General features: G+C 44.9%; 2 protein-coding genes and 1 long non-coding RNA gene across 3 annotated transcripts in view; 2 read left to right on the forward strand and 1 right to left on the reverse strand.

The window, feature by feature from the left end:
- The window catches only part of igfbp2a (insulin-like growth factor binding protein 2a), an 18,897-nt gene extending 11,944 nt beyond the window's left edge, over positions 1-6,953 (forward strand). Inside the window, exons 3-4 of the mRNA XM_062528448.1 lie at positions 4,246-4,386; positions 5,025-6,953. Of these exons, the coding sequence (XP_062384432.1) occupies positions 4,246-4,386; positions 5,025-5,183 (300 nt within the window). The 3' untranslated portion in view covers positions 5,184-6,953. The remainder of the gene's footprint in view (positions 1-4,245; positions 4,387-5,024) is intronic.
- Positions 6,954-7,550: 597 nt separating this feature from the next.
- On the reverse strand, positions 7,551-18,114 carry igfbp5a (insulin-like growth factor binding protein 5a). The gene is made up of 4 exons (XM_062527526.1): positions 17,370-18,114; positions 12,073-12,281; positions 11,573-11,692; positions 7,551-10,596 (listed from the first exon to the last, which is right to left on the reverse strand). Exons 1-4 carry the CDS (start codon positions 17,701-17,703, stop codon positions 10,456-10,458), a joined length of 804 nt encoding a protein of 267 aa, XP_062383510.1. The 5' UTR covers positions 17,704-18,114; the 3' UTR covers positions 7,551-10,455.
- Positions 18,115-18,127: 13 nt separating this feature from the next.
- LOC134070973 (uncharacterized) overlaps positions 18,128-20,000 on the forward strand; it is a 3,516-nt gene continuing 1,643 nt past the window's right edge. Inside the window, exon 1 of the long non-coding RNA XR_009937009.1 lies at positions 18,128-18,224. This is a non-coding gene — a long non-coding RNA (uncharacterized LOC134070973). The remainder of the gene's footprint in view (positions 18,225-20,000) is intronic.

Raw genomic sequence — 20,000 nt, forward strand, 5'->3', positions numbered from 1 at the left:
GTCGAATCTTCACCGGGGTTTAACTGTCAAAACGTATGTTTTTTCCGTGAAATTTGTTTACGATATGAAACTGTAGACTGTCAAATTATGCGAAAACGTGAAATTCAATATTTTAACCCAGAGGTTTGTTTATTGTGGAATTGCTCAATATAGCATCAAGCACAAAGCGACTGGTTTTGCCCTGCAGGGTCACATATCAAGCCATAAATAGGTAGACATTGTAAGCATCACTCTGAAATTCATTACAGTCTCTCCTGATTCCTGATCCCTGATCAACAAAGAAATATGGATGGATGGAATAAATATCAAATATGGAGGATGGGAAATGAAATGACCAGGGGATTATTTCTTTCTTTCTTTAGCACCATAACCTATGAATAATACCAGTAATGACACATTTCATTTGTGTAGTGCCTTTTAAGACACTCTATGACACTTTACAGTACATAGGTACATAAGTACAGCACACAGAGTACATGGACAAGGTTACGTAAACAGAGAGCAAACACATACTGTACATGTCAAGGAGCGTTGTGTCGACTCCAGTGCCCAGGTAGAAAGTGAATCCTGATTCCCCTTAGAACAAGAACTGAGGCATCAGATCCTTCCAAACAGCCACTTCTGTTATCAGGCAGTCTCTTTATAATATGTGGAACAATCGACCATAGCAATGGGGTAGGCTATGATATTTTTGGGGTGAGTGAGTTTTTGAGTACTATGCTTTCTTAAATTGGATTTTGGTTCAGATTGATTTGATTAACAGTGCAGTGATAGAAATGCAAAATTTTAGTTCATCATTACATTACTGTATAGGAAAGTTTTTACTGTTTTTACATTGTGTATTCAATGGTTTTACATTTTCCTTTTTCAGTAGAAGAGTAATACAGCCCCCTGCTGGCGATGTTAGAAACTGATATTAATGATGAGCTTCCAATTTTTTTTGTTGGTTTCATATTTTACCCATGTTTTATGAAGGGAATTTAACAGACTCTTCTTTGAGAAATGTATATGACTTAAATAAATTATGCTGCCATGTCAGAATGTGGTTGTTTCCAGGCAGATTTAAGGAAAAAGAAAAAAAAAATAATTGCACAAAAGCAAAACAAAACAAACAAAAAAAAAAAGAAAAAAAAAACAACGTCACAAAATGTTCTTTGTAATTACTCCTCCTTGGAGTTCTATTGCATTTTTGCTTTTGGCTGAGGATATCCAATAATAAGCGTACATATGTCAGTAGCTGATTTCCCTTGTGGATGGTGATGAGGTATTTCTTGTGGACAGAGAGACCGTGAAAGGGAGCAAGTCTCCATTAGAGAGGCTCCTAAGACCATTAACAGCCAGACACTCAGTGCCTCTCCCAGCACTTTTAACCTCCTCTCTCTCCCTGTCTCTCTCTCCCTCCCCCCCTCTCTCTCTCTCTCTTTTCTCTCTCTGCATCTCCCCTTCTCTCACTCACTCATTCACTCACTCTTACATTCTCTCTCTCTCTCTCTCTGTATCACTCCATTCTCTCTCTCTCACCATTCCTCTTCTGCTCTGTCTGTTATTTGCACCCTGTCACATTCTCTGCCCCCTCCCTCTCCCCTCGCTCTGTCTCTCTGTCATTTTTCTCTCTATTCCCTCTCTCATTCTCTCTCCATCTTTCTCTATCCCTCTCTCCCGCTTTACCCTCCCCTCCCACATCTGTAGCTCTCTGTGCATTCTTAAGGGCTATTAAGTGAAATTACCAGAGACAAAGACATGACAAAACCACTGACGTTGACCGAGTGTAGCCCGGGACTGCCACCGTCCCCCCTATGATTTAGTGGCTGCTGTTTACATACGGAACGTGTTCTTTTAAAAGGGGTCACCAAAATGACAGCCTCGGGGTCAGCAGCAAGGCTCAGCAGTTAGCGCTCCTGGATAACGACTCACTGTGGAGCTACGACTCTAAGCCAGACCAGGGCCGGATCAGGGCCAGCTCCTGCCCGCTTTTGCCCAGTCGGTGTGATGGCATGTCTGGCAGTGGCTTGATCGCTCGGTGTAAAGTAACAACTGTTCAATCGTGGCAACCAGAGGGATATAAAATAGAGAGATAGATATTTTTTCGGCCCTTTTGGAAATTAATTTTGCACCAGCCAGCACGTCAGATAAACAACAGGACAAGCACCCAATCACATAACCCCCACATAAAAACAGTGCACAACACTAAGCATCTCCAAGCATTATGGAATATTAAAGTGCAGTATCGTCGATGACTAGTGTGCTACTAGTGGCTTATTCAGCCGTTTAATGCTGATAGGGATGAATGACCTTTATGTCCAGTTGGTGTGGAAGGACAGCATCCTATACCTTCTACCTGATGGCATTGCAAGAACCTGAAAAAGCCTATCTAAGTGAATGTTGCGCTAAAATGGTAGACCTCCTAATAGAAGTGCTCTGTTGCTTCATTCTAAACAAAAAAACAATGATATACACAGAGATAAATTAATCTGGTTTGTCTCTTAGAATTACAATGCCACACCAGCAACTACGCAATACACTCTCAGTTATTCACACAACCAGACAAATGTGGGCCAGGTTTGGGCCAGAACTGGAGCAGGCTCAGAGGAAGGAAGACCGACCCGCATGCCAGCCTTTTTGTGGGGAATAAGGCCTGAGAACTGTGCTGTGCACGGCTGATGCATTGGATTGCATAATGCAAACCTGCCCTTGTACGTATAGCACATGCATACGTCCACGACGTGGTTTATGTGCTTGATAGGGATCTCATCAAACTCTTCCTCATTCCTAAGGTGCCTCTCATTCAGCGTTTATACATCCTCCCTACAGTACCTCCTCGGGCCTCGATACTCACTGATCTACATAAAGAAAGATAGAAGAAGGGATAGACTATCCCATTGTTGCTGCCCCATCATTCTTTATGTACATCAGTGAGAATCGAGGCCCGAGGAGCGAGGGAGGACGTATAAAAGCCCAAATGAGAGGCACCTATTATTATCCTCCTCATCCTCCTTCGTAGCCCCTCTCACACTCGTGCCTGGAGGGCTCTGCCAAGGAGAGGAGACCAGGTCAGACCTACTACAGATGTCAGTGCTCTTGTGGAGGAAAAATGGCATTGAGGAGCGAACCGCAGTTGATGCGGCAAAGCTGATACAGCGCTGCTGCTGAACCTAAGACCTCTGGGCTTAACGCTGTTTTTTCTTTTAATTTGTTTTGGTCCCGAACCACCGCCGCTCCTCCAGAAGGGCTTGACAGCTGTTTTGATGTGTTTGCATATGTTTTAGTGTTCGTCTCCTCAGGGAAAACCCAGCCAGATCACTTACTGTCAATAGCTCCAGCCAGTCATTCATATTACATTAAGAAACAAAAAAGACTAAATAAATGAAATAAATAATTTCGGAGGAATGTAAGGAAGGAGTTAGCTACACGACTTTAGATAAGAATCTGTGTTGTGGTCGTTCCAACCCATGAGGATTTGACACAAGCTTGTATTGAAGAAGACATTTTCTAATAAGGAGCAGGCATGGCTACTTGTCTTAGGTCATTGCTCTGTGCGACTGCAAAGATCTGTGTCTCATTTCTCGAGTCTGGTGGGGATTAAGCTTATGTAAGGGGATACTTCAAATTACACAGCCTGCACTGCACTGGGCGGCTGCATTAAGGAAGACATGTTAATCGATTGCTGATGCTCGGAGGACATCATCTCTTTGTGTCTCTGCATTTGATTCTATGTCCCTATGGATCTAGTTGACTAAGGTTGTAACAGCGCCAAAGCCATGGGTTTGAGGAGCACATACAGAGTACACAAGTAAATAATATGGCACATAGATAGTGTATTTATACAACAGTTATACTCAGCAGCCGCAACTGAAGCACTCCTTGCGTATCGTACAATTTTTTTAAAAGACTTTTTCCAAACGTATGCTCTGCTATCACGTCTGGTGTAGCCAGTGTTATTGATGATAGTTGAAGGTAGTTGTTGCAGCAGACCCAACGTGAACAGAACGTTTCAATTATGTGCCCGGTGTAGCCTCCCCGTTAGTTGCAATTATACAGTTGATTGATTTCTGATTTGACAAGAGGTATTCTGTTATTGGGGGTATCCCAGGCCAGCACAACCTCACCGAGTCATAAGGATCTGTAGGGATGGTAGACACCATCCACATGCTCACTCTGGTTATATTACTGTGTTAAGTGGCTTTGGATGAATGTGTGTGTGTGTGTGTGTGTGTGTGTGTGTGTGTGTGTGTGTGTTTTTCACAGACCCAGTGTCAAACGGAACTGGACCAGGTCCTGGAGCGCATCTCCAAGATGCCCTTCAGGGACAACCGGGGCCCACTGGAGGACCTGTACGCCCTGCACATCCCCAACTGTGACAAGATGGGCCAGTACAACCACAAACAGGTGAGACCACACTCACACCCCCGTATTCCACTGCTCGGTTGAATTCCCCTTTGTCCTGCGTTCTATAAGGGGGTCATTAACCGTATGTTATTTGCACACCTATGAAGTAGTTCCAATTTTTTGCCTGTATCACAGTTGTATATTAATTCGCCGAACTCATTGTGAATATGTGTTGTGAATTAAATGTGTGTGTGAATGAATTGTCACGATGCAATGAAGCTGTAAAATACAGACGTTCAGAACATATTAATAACATTTAGCATATGACGGAGGTGGCTTTAACACCCCCATATGCCCCTCAGCAGTCCTAATGCTCCACACGTTGTCATATACCATTGAATAATAAATCGATTTGCCTCACTGTGGTAGATTACAACTTATGTTGGTTTTAAATGTGGTAAACAAAGAAAGTGCAAGATGCTGCAATGTGATATGATGGAGTTGTACATGTTCCAGGGATAATGTGGCAATCTAGAAATGAAACTAGGAGACCATTTAAAAGGTTCCATTCATTCATTCAAGGACTATTCATTCATTCATTCATTCATTCATTCGGTCATTCATTCATTCGGTCATTCATTCATTTGCTCATTTTAAAATGGAATTTTTTCCTGTTCTTACCTTCTGTTACGTCTCAGTGCAAGATGTCTGTGAATGGACAGAGAGGTGAGTGCTGGTGTGTCAACCCTCACACTGGACGAGCAATCCCAGAATCCCCAGTGGTCAGAGGCGACCCCAACTGCAGCCAGTACCTCGGAGGACAAGAGATTAACCCCCCGACTGCACCCTTGAATTAACCCCCCATCGCCCGCTCTGTGCCCTGTCCCTGCCCCCCCCCCCCATCCCTCCCCACAAAGCCCACTGGAGGGCACAGCCAGGCCCAGTAGGGGCAGTGTGTCAACATGGACGGAGGGCTGCAACTAACGATTATTGCCCCAATCGATTTATCTGTTGTTTATTTCCTCGATTAACCGGTCAGTTGTTTGGTCTATACAATGGTGCATAAAAAAACTGCTCAAGCTCAAGATGATGTTCTCAAATGCCTTGTTTTTTTTGTCCTCACGCCAAAGATATTCAGTTTACTGTCATAGAGCGCTAGTAGACCAGAAAAATAATTTGAAGTTTAAGAGGATGGAATCAGAGAATTTAGATTGTTTTTCACCTAAAAATGACTCAAACTGATTTCATCAATTACCAAAATAGTTGGCGAACAGTAAAATAATAATCGATTCATTGTTGCAGCATTACAAGAAAGTGAGCTGTACAGATATATGTATTTGTGTGAGTGGCTGTAGACATTTTGTTTTCATCTAAAGTGTTCAACTGATCGTTGCCAAATATGTATCTTAGTGTGTGGTGTTTAATTAGAAGTAGGATACAGGCAAGCTTCTAAGCATCTTTAGACACTTAGAAGGTTCTAGATCTTTTAGTACACCATACAACAAATCCAGTATACCATCATCTATGCCAATTAGCTGAGCATGGGGTTTTTGGTAATTAGAGTCTGTTTGTTTGTTGTATCTTACTAAATATAGAGTGAGTTAGCTGAATATGTGTTGTTGCTCAGCACAGAAGAGCTTGTTCAGTTGGCAATGTTTTCAGTTCTTTAGACATTGTTTGATATAAAAAGCCATTTTTTTTAACAGGGATTGTAAGCTACAAAGACTCCTTGGGGCTCCCAAAATGATTTTGAGTTAAAGGACTAACATGAAATGTGTTTAACATTAGATCCCTGGTAACCCTCTCTAACATAGAGAGACCTCACTTTTTTAACACATTAACAATGTCGTAGTTTAATGTTAAAACTGTAATCCATTCCTGACTGGAAATATGGTTTACCATTCACAACCGGAAGGTGCTTTGAAATATAATTGTTATTTGACTACACAAAGTATGTGTTATAAAAAATATGCACTGACAAAATGTCTGTTTCATGCAAGATGTTACTGTCTGCAGTGGTGCTTTCTGCCACCTGGTGGTCATTTTTGACAAGGTGGTCAGGGTTCACAGTAGTGCTCTGACCAACAGGACAACCACAGGTGGCTATTCCAAATGGTCTGCACACTATGTTTTTGTTTGCTGATTTGGGTTGAAATAATTAAGGATTAAGAGAGCAGGTCGGTATGACCAGTACCTTCTACTCTCTTCATAATCATTAGCACTCAGCCTCCTTGTAAATCGGTTTATTACACACTGACACGTTTACAACAGACATGGCAATTTGAGGCGGCTCCCATCAAACTTAACATAATATAATTTGTGTTGTTAACGTGTCTCTGTACCCCAGTTATTGACAAAAATGCTCCTCCTAACTCTGTACTTTTGACTGGTAGGCTACTCCTCTCCGGAATGAGCTTTCTTGTGTTTCAGACAAATTCTTCCTCAGAATGTGTTTATTTTTTTTTGTTTTGTTTTGTTTAGCAGCTCTTGCCATACGTTCTCAGCCCTCCATATAATCTGTTCTGGTTCTGTTGAAGCTCATTGTGTCTTCAGTGTACAATATGCATACATTACAAAATACTCTCCAGTCATGTCTTACAGTATTATATTAAACACATATTAAACCAGTTTTGCATCCATGTCCTCATTGGAATTTCTCATCCTGTTTGTTTGTACTGTATGTGTATAAAAGGTTGACTCAGTGGCAGAGGCCCTACAGTATATGTTTTCTCGCTTGGTTAGACCTTACAAATAAAAAGAACAAGAATCACTTAGTATGTGCCTATAGTGTTTTGGTCAAGAAATACAGTATATATAATGTAAACTACAAAGCAAATTGTGTAGTCTGACGAGTATAGGTGGGGGAGTAGAGGAAAAGAAAGGAGAGTTCCAAATGTGTGTGTCTAGTTGATGTAGGATGTAGACTGTAGAGCGTTTGATTGCCAGCTCCTTCACCCGGCTCCTTGGGGAGGTAGGAGGTGGGGAAGAATAGGCCTCGGGTCTAGCCTGGACTCCCAGGTGACCAGCAACTGGCTACTGTCAAGAGTGATCAGCAAATGGCTAATGTCAATAATGTCAAGGAACACAACTGAAGATATGTCGTACCAGCTGTTAGCAGCTAGCAATACCCCCCCCCCCCCCCCCCCCCACACACACACACACACACACCCCACCCCTGACCATCCCCACTAATTGTGAAACTTCAGGGAGTAAATTGAAATATCTCGAATACATAATTTTATTTAAATAAATGCTTTGTCATTACAAAAAAGACAAAGATAGAGTACATAAATTACAAGGTGAATAAATATTACACAGTGATATTGGCGATATCATTTTTGTCCTTTTTTTAACAGGAAGACTTGTGCATGATTATTATTTTTTTCTTTCAGAAAATGGGTAAGTGAAGTGGAGTGGCTGAAACATTCTTTCCTTCCCACTGCAGGCCAGGAAAAGACTTTCATCTTTGCAAATGAACACATGAGGAGCGAAAGACATATAAAGTTCTATTTTCACATGGGAACTGCTCATCCAATTTTCCACTTCTCATATAAAACATCATTTGTGTCATAAACCATAATCCCTAATAACTTGCTACATAAACAGTGGTGAGACTGAAGCATATCGGGCCAGGAGACTAGGTACCGTCTCGCTCCTCTGATCCTCCCCTCTCCTCTCAATCGACCAGGTGAATTTGGCAAATGTGACATTACTCGTGTCTTGATCATACGCCTCCCTCCCACCGACCACACCAAAAATAAAGGGACCGGGAGTGGGGGGGGGGGGGGGACACTGGCTAAGTCCCAGTCCTTTGCTGGCAGTGTTGGCTCACTCTCTTTCCAAGATGCCATTTGTCATTTTAACTTAGATTTGTTGATTGAGGTGTCAGATGAACGGGTCGCGTTCCTCTACGCGCTTCCTCTCCTCTCCCCATCTCTCTCCCCTGCCGCATTCGCATCGTTCGCATGGCGTCTACCACCGCTTCCGTCCAGAATAGCTCTGTAACCAAGCGCTAGCGAATGTGGCTTGATGAGTGGGAGTGGTGAATTATTGCAGCCCAACTGACCAGGGGAGTGTGTGTGTGTGTGTGTGTGTGTGTGTGAGGGGGAGTATGGGGGGGGGGGGGCACTGCCTGAGTCAACAGACCCCTTTATGAGCCACTGAGTCTCTGGTTTAAACTGTTTATTTGTTAGCTTAGCATGGTGCGACCAACACCAAGGTTACGGGGTCAGCGCCCAGAGAACACAGCTACTGTCGAAGACGTGTGCCAAATCTATACTGCGGTGAAGGCTCAAAAGACATGCTAAGAGAGCAAATGAAAACGCCGATGCTAGGAAGATACTCTATAGATTTCTAGAAGAAACTCCACGCTTTCCTGCTCTCAAAGCAATGCTTAAATCATCTTCAACCGAGTCATTAGCTGCTTATCCAAGCCATTGTGGGCTATACCGCTTATTTACCAGCGGGCAGCGGCAGTTGGAGAAGATTGACTACGGGCCACAAGAGCACCACCACCACCACCACCACCGCCTACACCAGCGCCAGCAGCACCAGCACCAGAGAAAGGCCGCCATTTTGACAATACCTCAAAGACTGAGGTGTGTCCACACTTCCTTCACATAAAGTGGAGTCGTCGGTTTCACCAACATGATTCAGCGTCGGCAGGGAGAGCTTCGGAGGGATTCCCAAGCAGTACGGCTGTGTGTTGTGAGATACACTCCTCGCAAACGAGGTTACCACTAAGGTCATGACGGCCTTGGGGTTTGATGGCAACCGCGATCATTTGCTTGCTACCACAGTTTTCCTTATTTAAGGGAAGACATTAACACCCAAGGCCTTATGTGTTCCCTACTATACATGATATCTGGAGCCATATATAACAGCATCGGTGTTTGCATATAGCCATTTGACCTAGAAACCCGCAGAACCGAGCTCCAAAGCACACAAAACCCCCCTCTTGGCTGCTGTCATATCTAAAGCATCAAGAACATACAGTATGATCTTGCCATTCATTTGTCCTGTGAACTAGAGCGATATGGGGACCTTTACAATACTAACAAGAACTCTTTCCCAGTAGCCGGGTGTGGTGATGTTCTGTGAGTTATGTCTACCTCTGCAGCTCAAATGTAAATCAGTATTGAAATCTCTCATGTCATGGAAAAAAAGGCACTGAGATTTACATAGGAAGCCAGAGTGTGGGCAAAAGCCAGCCATCTTGTATTCAAATGATAGGCCCTCCTCTGTTCGAGATAGGGTGAGAGGGGAGAGGGAGTTTTGTCTGTATTTGCACAAGTCAAAGCTTACAGGTTCAGGATCATATTATGATTGATGAAGCACCAGTATTTGTTGAATTAAGAGTCCTATGAAGTTTTTCGCTACAAATGATCAAGCAAAGAGTCTATAGTTCAACCAGGAAAAAATCAAATGGGAAGATGAAAGAGAACTAGTTCCCAAAGTGTCTGGCAGTACTCAAGAGCTGATACTCCAATGATAGTGGTCTGATATAGCTTCCATAGTCAATAACATCAAATACAAAACAGTACTTTTTAAGCTGAGGCTGTAGCATTTTACAAAAGCTAGCTTACAAAGGCTAGTCAACTGACTAAAACCTTTTCTTGTCAAAGGCAATTGGTTGCCAGAAGCTTTTTTTCTGTTTGATAGAGATTCACTATTTAATGGGTACTTAAACTGAACATTTAAACAAATCTGATACAATGTAGACGAAATGAACCTGGAAAAAGTCATTTTAAGTGCTTAGACAAAGACTAACATGGACATACATATAAGTCACACTCAAAATCAGGCCAATAAAGAATTCTGCTCACTTCTGGCACCAATATTCAGTGTGGCTGGTGGTGGGCATGATTTAGGTGGCCTTAAACATGCCTCACCATTGGAATAGGCATGTTCAAAACACAGCGAAATCACTGTGTGTTAATATATTCTCAGGACTGAACAAAAAAAAAAAAAAAAAAAAGAAACTCTAAGCAGACAATCAAATTCTGGCCAGTCGGTCTAATATTCTTACAAAAAGGCTTCTGCATGTTAATGATGAGCCATGATTGGTGGTTGTGTTGCCATCTTGGGGGTCATGTGACAGGAAGTCCCCCCCCCCCCCCCAAAACTGCCTCACTCGTTGTTGTTGCTGCTGCTGCTCTCCAGGTCTCGGCACTGGATGTCCCCTCCGCTGTAGTCCGTCCCTGGCATCTGCACCCCGTACTTGTCCACACACCAACAGATGCCCCGCTTACGGCCACGGGATGGCTTACACTGTGGCGGAGAGAGGGAAAAGGGCTCTGACTTACTACTTTAATATGAAAACAGTAAATAAAACTGCCATTTCAGCTTTGAACGCATAGCAACGACCAGGCGCCTTACTTCTGTGAAAGGTATATCTGCTTAAACTCTTCTATCGCACAAGAGTACATTCTTATTAAAAACAGAGTAAAGGAAAACAAACAACTAACCATTGCCCAAACACAATACCCAACGGAGTGATTCTTGAAATTCTTAACACCATGGACCCTGATTTAAATGAGGGCAAAGTCCAATGTCTGTCAACAGGCAAAGTTCCAATGCATGAAATAAAGCTATCGTGGGTGGGGAATGTACGTGTGCTTTGCACTGACTCGTCAATGTTTGTGCTTTGATATCTTGCCCATAATGTTAAACTAAAAAAATGATTTTGTCAAGTTATTACATTACAAGCAGGCTACAGCAGGCACAAAGTGTCTGTGGCAACAGCAACGCATTCATTTATATTACAAAAATGGGATCAGTCTTCTAAAACTATTCTATGCTCCACAAACACAACGTATTGTGCACCAATTGTATGGCTCGGCTTTTAGTTTATATTAGAGTTAAGGCTGGAACTGTGCCCATCATTGAAATTAGGGCCATGCGATATGAAAACATTATGTTCAAGATATGCAAAGTTGATCTAAATGGGATTAATATCCCCAGAGGAGAACCAAGAAAACAGGTCTAAAAGGTGGTACAAAGTAGATAACGGTCAGTATCACCAGAAACCAGACACAGAAAAGTCTCAAGTTTCACATAGAAGTCTCAGTTGTTCTCAAAGTTGTTTGTTTTCATTCCTGAACAATTTAGGCTACACCAGTCTTGCGAGACAAGTCAAGATAAGCTTTTGTCTTTATCCTGCTTCGGCACTGTGGCACCTGCCAACTCTAGTCTACCCCCTCCCCCGATGCTCCGTCATTTAAAATGTAGAGGCCAGGCTGTGTACCTGCTTGCGTTTGAAGAAGCCCTTTTTGTCACAGTTGGGCAGGTAGAGAGAGAGCGCCATGACTCTGGACGTGTCCTTCATCCGGTGAATGATGCCGTCCAGCTTTCTCCTACAAGGACCCTGTGGACACGCAATACATATTTACAAGGCTTAACAATGAGGTCAAAACCAACAGGTCATGGGTGTTGTCATTGGCCAATTACAAAAGTGAATGTTGACTTTATTCTCAGGGTTTTAAACATTCTTACAATTGTGTGTTTTTTGTTTCTTTACTGGAGTTTTCCCTTTATATTATGTCTGCCAAGAGAACAATTTTTGGCCTTTTTAGGTTTTAATTACATGCAATAGCAATCTAAAATAAATTGCTCGAATGCTTTTCTTTCCATTTCTTTTACAACCCCGGCCAATCCATATTCCGATAATTATTTAGCGAGCTAGTTAGTGTGTTGGTAATGGGGCTTCAGAAGTTGACTGGTTGTTTTCGTAGCTGTCGGACTTACAAATTCTGGTTGGTGTTTGTCTAAGGCAAGCGGTGGGTGGTCGACATAGATCACGGTGCGCAATTTGGCCTGCTGCCGCTTGCGGTCCTTGCGCATGGCCACGGCCTTCTTGCTGTTGATGTGGTCCCGTGGAAACAGTGGCACTTTGGCTTGCGGAAGCAGCGTCTCGGTTACCTCGGTAACACGGGCTTCTTCCTGAGACTCCCGCTCTGAGAAAAAAAGGCAAAAGAAAACACATTAAATAAGCATCTAGTTCTGCTGCCCCGTCTGGTATTTCCACCGGTCCCCCGCCATTCTTTTCATTTTTCTTCATTCTCCTTAATCGTTGAAAACATACAAAGAAATAAATGTGACAAGTAATTTCAAGATCGTAAATCTTATGACTTTCTTATGACCATGGTCATGACCATAAGATTGTCACAGATCTATCTATCTATATCTATAGGGGATAATCATTTCTTGTGAGGACTAGATGCCACGATGAGGGGAGAAAGCCAGTCGTGAACGCTGGCCTCTCTGTGGCATTTTGAGAGGGAGTGTGTGAGAGGACAAAAAGGAGAAATTAAAAGAGGAGGAGGGTGGGGGGGGGGGGGGGGGGGGGGGAAAGGCCTCCTGGAACAGTTGCCATCCATCACAGCTGGATAAACATGGTGAGCAGCAGATTACACTAACAGACGAGGATGAGTCGTTTTATTCTTGGGATTGATTTCCCCTCCCCTCCCTCCCTCCCTCCCTCTCCCTCCCTCTCCCCCCCCTCTCTCCTTCCCTCCTGCCTTTCCCTTTCCCTCACTCTTTCTCCCTCTGTCTCAGAGTCACTCTCTTTTGCCTTTCCAGTGTAGAGTGTAGCACAGGCTTGCCAAAGCCAAGCCGTCACGCTAACACATGACAAGAAGAGTAATATGTTTGTTGCTTTTTCTTTCTTTTTCTTTTTTTTTACGTTGTTGCTAAATCTCTCCCCGTCTTTCAATTGCGCTCTCATGTGTTCATTTCTGCATTCCTCCATATTGCCTTTCAGCCACAGACTTAAAAAGGCCAGTATCTCCTCGTTTGCGACAATAGAGCTCTTCTTTCCTCTTTTGGAATCAAGTTCTCTCTCTCTCTCTCTCTCTCTCTCTCCCTCTCTCTCAGGGCCGAGCGCTCAGTTTTTCCGACTCTCTCACTTGTAAAGGAGGCTTAGTGAGTCTGACACTGACTCTCTGAAACTGAGCCAGTGCTCTGGCATCAAGCCAAGGAGGGGTATGGTCACGTGCCCCTCCTACTCTTCCTCCTCCTCCTCCTCCTCCTCGTTGCCCACCCCTCACTCTTCCCCACATAGAAGGTAAAGCTCTCTTCTCTCCCTCTCACAACAGCGACTCCCGGTGAAAAAGGAGGGTGCTATGGTGGTGGTTGGGGAGAAGGGGGGGGTTGCAGGAGTCATGTGACAGCTGTAGTGACACCCTCTGCAGGTTTCCATGACAACTACAATTGTTCAGCGCGACTGCAAACAATAAAAAAATAGAAGGGGGGGGGGGGGGCGGGCAGTTTTGGTGTGTGGCTGGCTGGGCCTGGCTTTTACAGTACATGTAATATGTATTCCGAGAGCTTTAGGCTACTGCCCTAGAAACTCCTCCTCTGTTTTCCCAGATCCCGTCCATCTCCAACATGGAGCGAGGCAGCTGGATTTTGACATCCTTCCATGCTGCATCCAAGGGTCACAGCGCAGCTGTGAGAATTCCGCAGGAATACTGCATCAACTTATTGAAGTCCGTGCCTCACTCATTCATGGGCCATGTCCAGTTTTATTGAATTTTTAAATACTTAGAAATCTTACAAGCCAGATTTTCCACGGCTGTGTTCAGCATTCTAGATGTGGGGCATGCCATCATCCCTGCTTTTTGGGTCTAATGTGAAACAGAATAGATTAAACGTGCATGGTGTGCACTTGCCCCATCCATCTTGCAATAATTAGTGGAAAAAAAAAACTCCAATTAAAGCTGTTAGGAGTAACTGCGCAAGATGGGGAAGGTAACGTACAGTATGCAAAGGCATTCAGAGACATATTTTCAAAAGCAGAAGACCTTTAGGGTGGACATTCTCGGTTTCTCTGCACAATCCTGACCCTTAAAACAGACAGATAGAGCTCATCCCTGTCTCCCACACATTTTTCTGTTTGTGTGTGTGTGTGTGTGTGTGTGTGTGTGTGTGTGAGTGAGAGAGAGAGAGAGAGAATGACAGAAAGAAAGACAGAGAGAGATAGTGGTGTGAAGTGTGTGCCTGTGTATGTGTCTGTGTGTATGTATGTGTGTAACAGCAGACAGTGTGCATATATATATATGTGTGTGTGTGTGTGTGTGTGTGTGTGTGTGTGTGTGTGCGAGCACGCATGTGTGTATTTATATGTGGGTATCTGTGTGTGTGTGTGTGTGTGTGTGTGTGTGTGTGTGTGAGGTGGTGTGTGTGTGCCCGTGTGTGATTCTGCAGCTGCTGCTCACCCTTCCTCCCTCCCAGGTGTGGGTGACAAATGCATGCTGAACGACTTGCTGTAAAACTTTATTAGGAGAATCACTGAAGCCTTGCAGTGAGCGAGAAAGAGAGAGAGGGAGTGAGGGAGAGAGAGAGAGAGAGAGAGAGAGAGAGAGAGACGGGCTGCATGCATATTTCATTGCTTTTGTGCTTTCTGCAGGAACGTGTGGACAGAAACATAAACTTGCCCCAGAAACGTCATTCAAATGTGCCAAGTAGTCATGGCGCCGGCTGTTTTAAAAACCGTAATGCAGCAGTTCTTCCCCAAATCACAGAATGGATTAACATCAGAACCCCGCCCCCCCCCCCCCCCCCATTGAGAGTGGCAAGATTAACACATGAGAATATGTACAAATAAATGGCCTGTGTTGGCTGATTTGGCCACGGTGAAACAGTAGGATAATCGCATGCATGCTTTGTCTTTTTCTAAATATTTGACTGTCTCAGCTTACAATGAAAGTGACCCCATTCACTCTCATACAGTACATGCAGGCATGAGGGGAGCTGAAAGGTGCAAGATCTCACATGTCCTGCATCCTAACCACCAAAACTGAGCCCATGAGTGTGTGTGTGTGTGTGTGTGTGTTAGAGTGTTGGGGGGGGGGGGGGGGGGCACCATACATAGACGATCAGTACTACTCTCCTACCCAGCCTGACTCCACCATGACGCGACCCATTGCGTAGCTAAGCAGCCGGCGAATCAGGGTCACGGCGGATGAGCAAATCTTCCAAGCCTCGGTCGTGGTGGCGTCACAAACCACCCCTCCCCCCCTTCCCCCCCGCCCGCCTCCCGCCTCGACCCCGAGCTTGTCCTCGCCCCCGACACCCTTTCGCCTCATCCACATTTTTCGCCCCTTTTTTTCCTATTTTTCAGGTACAGAGCACCGAGCGTGATAATCAACCACGTTTGCGTCTCTTCTAATCTGCCGTCGCGGGCGTCACGGAGACGGGCGCTAGTTAACCGCATCTTCTCTCCGCATCCTGAGGGATGTCATCGGGCAAAGGCGGGGGCCCCTCTGGCCCCTAATCTGGAGGTCCTGTTCGGAGAACTCATGCTAATCTGGTCTCGGCCCTGCTGCTGTCCTTGGAGAGCGGCCTGACACCTGACCTTGATCTCCTATAAGTGTCTCGCTCCAACTTGTTCTCCCTTGACAATTCTCTCTCTCTCTCACTCTCTAGTGCACACTTTCTCCTCTCTCTCTCTCTCGCTCACACACACTCTCCTTTTTCTCTATCTCTCAATGGTGCACACTTTCCTCTCTCTCTCTCTCTCTCTCTCTCTATCTCTCACTCTCTAGTGCACACTTTCCTCTCTCTCATTGGTGCACACTTTCTCCTCTCTCTCTCTCTCTCTCTCGCTCACACACACTCTCCTTTTTCTCCATCTCCCATTGGTGCACACTTTCCTCTCTCTCTCTCTTTCTTTCTCCCCCTCTCCCTTTTTCATATCCAACTTTAGCTGTGGTGCATGCTTTTCATTTTCATGCGCGCTCTCTCTCTCACACTCTCACTCACGGAAGAGTCTCTCTCACACACACACACACACACACACACACACACACACATACACGCACGCTCTCTCTCTGTCACTCTGCCCTTGCTCCAGCTGGTAGGTGGTGGTTGGGTATGTACTTGGGCAGGCCACAGGAAATGAGAGCTGCCACTCTAAATCCTTCTGCAGCCTGACAGACGGCGTGTCGCGCAAACGCTCCAACAGCATTCTGCTGAATCACTGCTGAACAACTGTCATCCGACTGTGCTCGCTCTCTCTCTCTCTCTCTGTCCCTCTCTCTCTCATTTCTCTCCCTTTCTCTTATTTATCTCTCTCTTATTTCTCTCTCTCTCTCTCTCTCTCTCTTTCTCTCTCTCACACTCATTTCTTTCTCTCTCTCTCTCTCTCACACCCTGTCATTTCTCTCTCTCTCTCTCTCTCTCTCTCTCTTTCACCCCCCCCCCCCCCCCCCATTCTCGTTCAGCTGTAAGACACAGCGCTGGGGAATTTTTTTTGATCAGTCAAGATGGACAAAGGGAGCCAAATTCCTGCAGGATAGTAATGGAGACCTGTGCCCCCCCTCACGGGGCTCCTCTGACACAGCGCGGGTCACCGCGGTCACAGGGCTATTCTTCTGCGGGGATAATGACGCCTCTGACGTCCAATAACTGTAATCATCGTGCCGTTTTTGAGCCCAGATGAAGCCTCCAGGGGGAGAGGCGTTTTAACGACGCAAACATCACTTTAAGCACCCGGCCCCCTCTCCACCCCTCCCCTCTTGATTTTCACCTTGCACAGCCGGCACACAGAGACCTGCCTCAGGAGGACGGGGCTGCTAGAATGTGCTCACACGGGGACAGCACCACAGCTGCACATGAATGGGGAGCATGGATGAAGTTGTCCATTAATGATCGGATAAATCTCAGTCCATAATATTGAAGACAGCTGACTTTGTGCCCATACCTTGACTGCATTGTATGGCTATTTGGAAATACATGTAATCCTTATAGAAGCAATGAAAATAGTTCTAGAATTTGAACAACGAATATAATGATGATCACATTTCGTCAAATATCCTTAGGGCATTGTTTGAATTTGTACAAGATTACATAAATGGGAATAATGACCCAATTTCCCCTGGTGGTAGCTTAGAATAAAGGGTAGACCTGATTTGCATGGAAACAGAGGACAGAAATAATCTCAGTGGCAACGTTCATATCCTTTGTGCGTGTATAAGTTATCTGCACAAGCGGGACCAACAGTAGGATTTTCTCCACAACACCCCAGTCATACATGCACTTACCCTTTGCAGGATGGAGCGGTTTGTATACTTTCTCGTTCATGCACACGCCTTTGCCGTGGAGGAGGGCGTGAAGAGGCTTTTCCTCGCCGCTCCGCGGTAAGCAACGGAGCCCTTGACTGCACGGGCCAGTGTAGACCCCGCACGGCTGACCCTCGGACAGCGCGCAGGTCAAGCAGCAGCCGCAACCCGGCTCCTTCACCAGCTGACAGCCAACAGGCACCGGTGGGCACATGGAGAGCGCTTTCTGGTCGCACGGTTCGCAGGGCACGTAGGAGCCCTGACACCGGGTCAGTCCCAACACAAATGTCACCAAAGTGCAAAAACTAAAAATCATATTTATGGAGTCAAACGGGAAAAAAACAGAGGTACTCCACGAGAACTATAAATCTGAGATGTGGTTTTTGTGGGCGATCGTTCAGCGTCCGGTCATTCAGGGACGGAATTCATGTCTTTGGAATCAAGTCTGCAATTGTGCAAGAGGGTATCTTTGGTCGTTGGATTGAATTGTCCCCTTTCCCCCGTGTCAAACTAATATTTCTGTCTTTGGAAAAGTGCTGGTATTTGTTCTCCTCTCACACGAATGTCTAAAAAATGGTGCTCAAGTAAATTAAAAAATATATAAGCCTCAAAGCGTTTCCAATTCGGCCACAAGTCAATGACGACAGAAAACTCCTGAAATCAATGAGAGGTAATAGGCACCCGGTCTCCTCCTCCTTCAACTACTTCCAGCCGTCTCTCTCAGCGCTCTCGTCCGCGGCTGACAGCAGTCTTGCCTTTTAAAACTGCAGACACGAACCCTAGTCAGTGAACATGTGAGCGGTTGGAAGTGGGAGGCGCACTTCATTTCGCTTAAAGGTGGGGATTCTTGGGCGGGTCCTGGTACATCGCCAGTAGCAAATTTGATGGCTCGCATACATTTCTAATAGCCCTTGCAGTGGTCCAGGTGACGTGTCACATGGTAAAGACATGTCGTGTGATATGATGAAAGCCAACCTTAGGCTATGCTAGAGGTTAGTTGGGAAGCCACAGCCGATATTTTTTTTGTGTAAAATGGAACGTAAGATACAGTTCAGTTTCAGTTGAAAGTGGAACTTCAATGGGAATGGGGAACTAGCCTACTACATTTGATATCTGTCAACGCTGTTGGTTACTGATATAACACAATTTCTCTGCCAGACTTCATTTCACGAAATTAATTGGTGGAAAAAATAAGCAAGCATACAGTTATGAGACTAAATGGCAATACTTACAGTAGGCTATCCCTGGGTATGATGAAATAGTATGGTCAATACTAAACAGTTGCTACATCCTGGATAAACCCTGCTTAAGACGATTCGTGTATCTAGGCTGCCCCCATTAAGTAAGGGATAACGGCCGACGAGGTGACCGGTTCGATGGAAATAATGGCTAGGTGGAGGTCTAGAACTCCGGCGACGTGCGAAGCACGGAGACGGAGTTACCTCCGCCGTGCCATTATTTCCATCGAACCGGTCGACCTCGAAGGCCGTTATCCCGCTTATCTCCCGTTTGTATTCATAACCTGTATATTTAGAACATAGTTTTATTCCACCGTTGCGTCCGTAAACATCGCTAAAACGGTCTTGACTGTGGGACTACTTTCCGCCACATATCAACTTTCTACTTGCAGGACAAAACTGCCGTTACTAGTTCTAAATGGATGGTTGCTATGGCCAAAAGCCAGTCGTTAGTTCTAAATGGCTGGTTGCTACGGCCAAAAGCCAGTCGTTAGTTCTATCTCTCCCGTTGTCAAGCGGGCATATCCCAGGATTCTGATTAACTTTAACTTTGAAAGATCGCTACTTTTATAGCCTACATGGCATCCAACTAGCTACAATCCACCTCCGTCATATGCTACAATGTTACTATGGTTCTGCACGTCTGTATTTCAGCTTGGATGCAACATGACAGTTCATTTAAACTTCGTAACGAGTTTGGCGAATTAATATTCAAGTGTGATACGGGAACTACTTCAAAGGTAGCAGGTTATACGAAGTTAATGGCCACCCCATCAGCCAATCAGAGAAGAGAATTCTATTGTTGAGGGAGATAAGGATACTTATTTCATATCACATTCTAAAGATAGACTCATATTTAGAGCAAGCACCTGTTCTATTTGTGGCGCGTAGTACAATGACTTTTCCCATTTTAGTCAGAACGGATGTCAAAGAACGCAGTATGATGGCTTTCCATGTGAATTTTGTTATCCGAGACAGGCATTTGGACCGTTTTTATGACCCCTTCCATTCGTATAGGGTCATTCAGACATTTTTCTTTCATATTAGGGAATCGTAAAGAAACAGAAACGGGTTACAGAGGTAACATTTTGATTACGGGAAAATGCTGTCATTATAATGACCTGCGTGACCGAAAACCTGGCGTCTGATTTCAGCAACATCCTGTGAAATGCAGTCCGGGACCTTACCGCAACTGTCAAGTTAAGGCACAGAGCTAGACCGGGGGGTTTGGCTGCGACAGCGGATGACAGACGCCAGTGAATTTAGAACGAACAAGCAAATAGCGTTTGAAACCACTGCCAGTTATTATATGCTAGTCGTAAATCTAATAGTCACACGCGCAAGTGCCTGAACTGGCGAAAAGGTGTGTGTTTTA

This window comes from Sardina pilchardus, chromosome 23 (assembly GCF_963854185.1).
Source record: "Sardina pilchardus chromosome 23, fSarPil1.1, whole genome shotgun sequence".
Lineage (NCBI taxonomy): Eukaryota > Metazoa > Chordata > Actinopteri > Clupeiformes > Clupeidae > Sardina > Sardina pilchardus.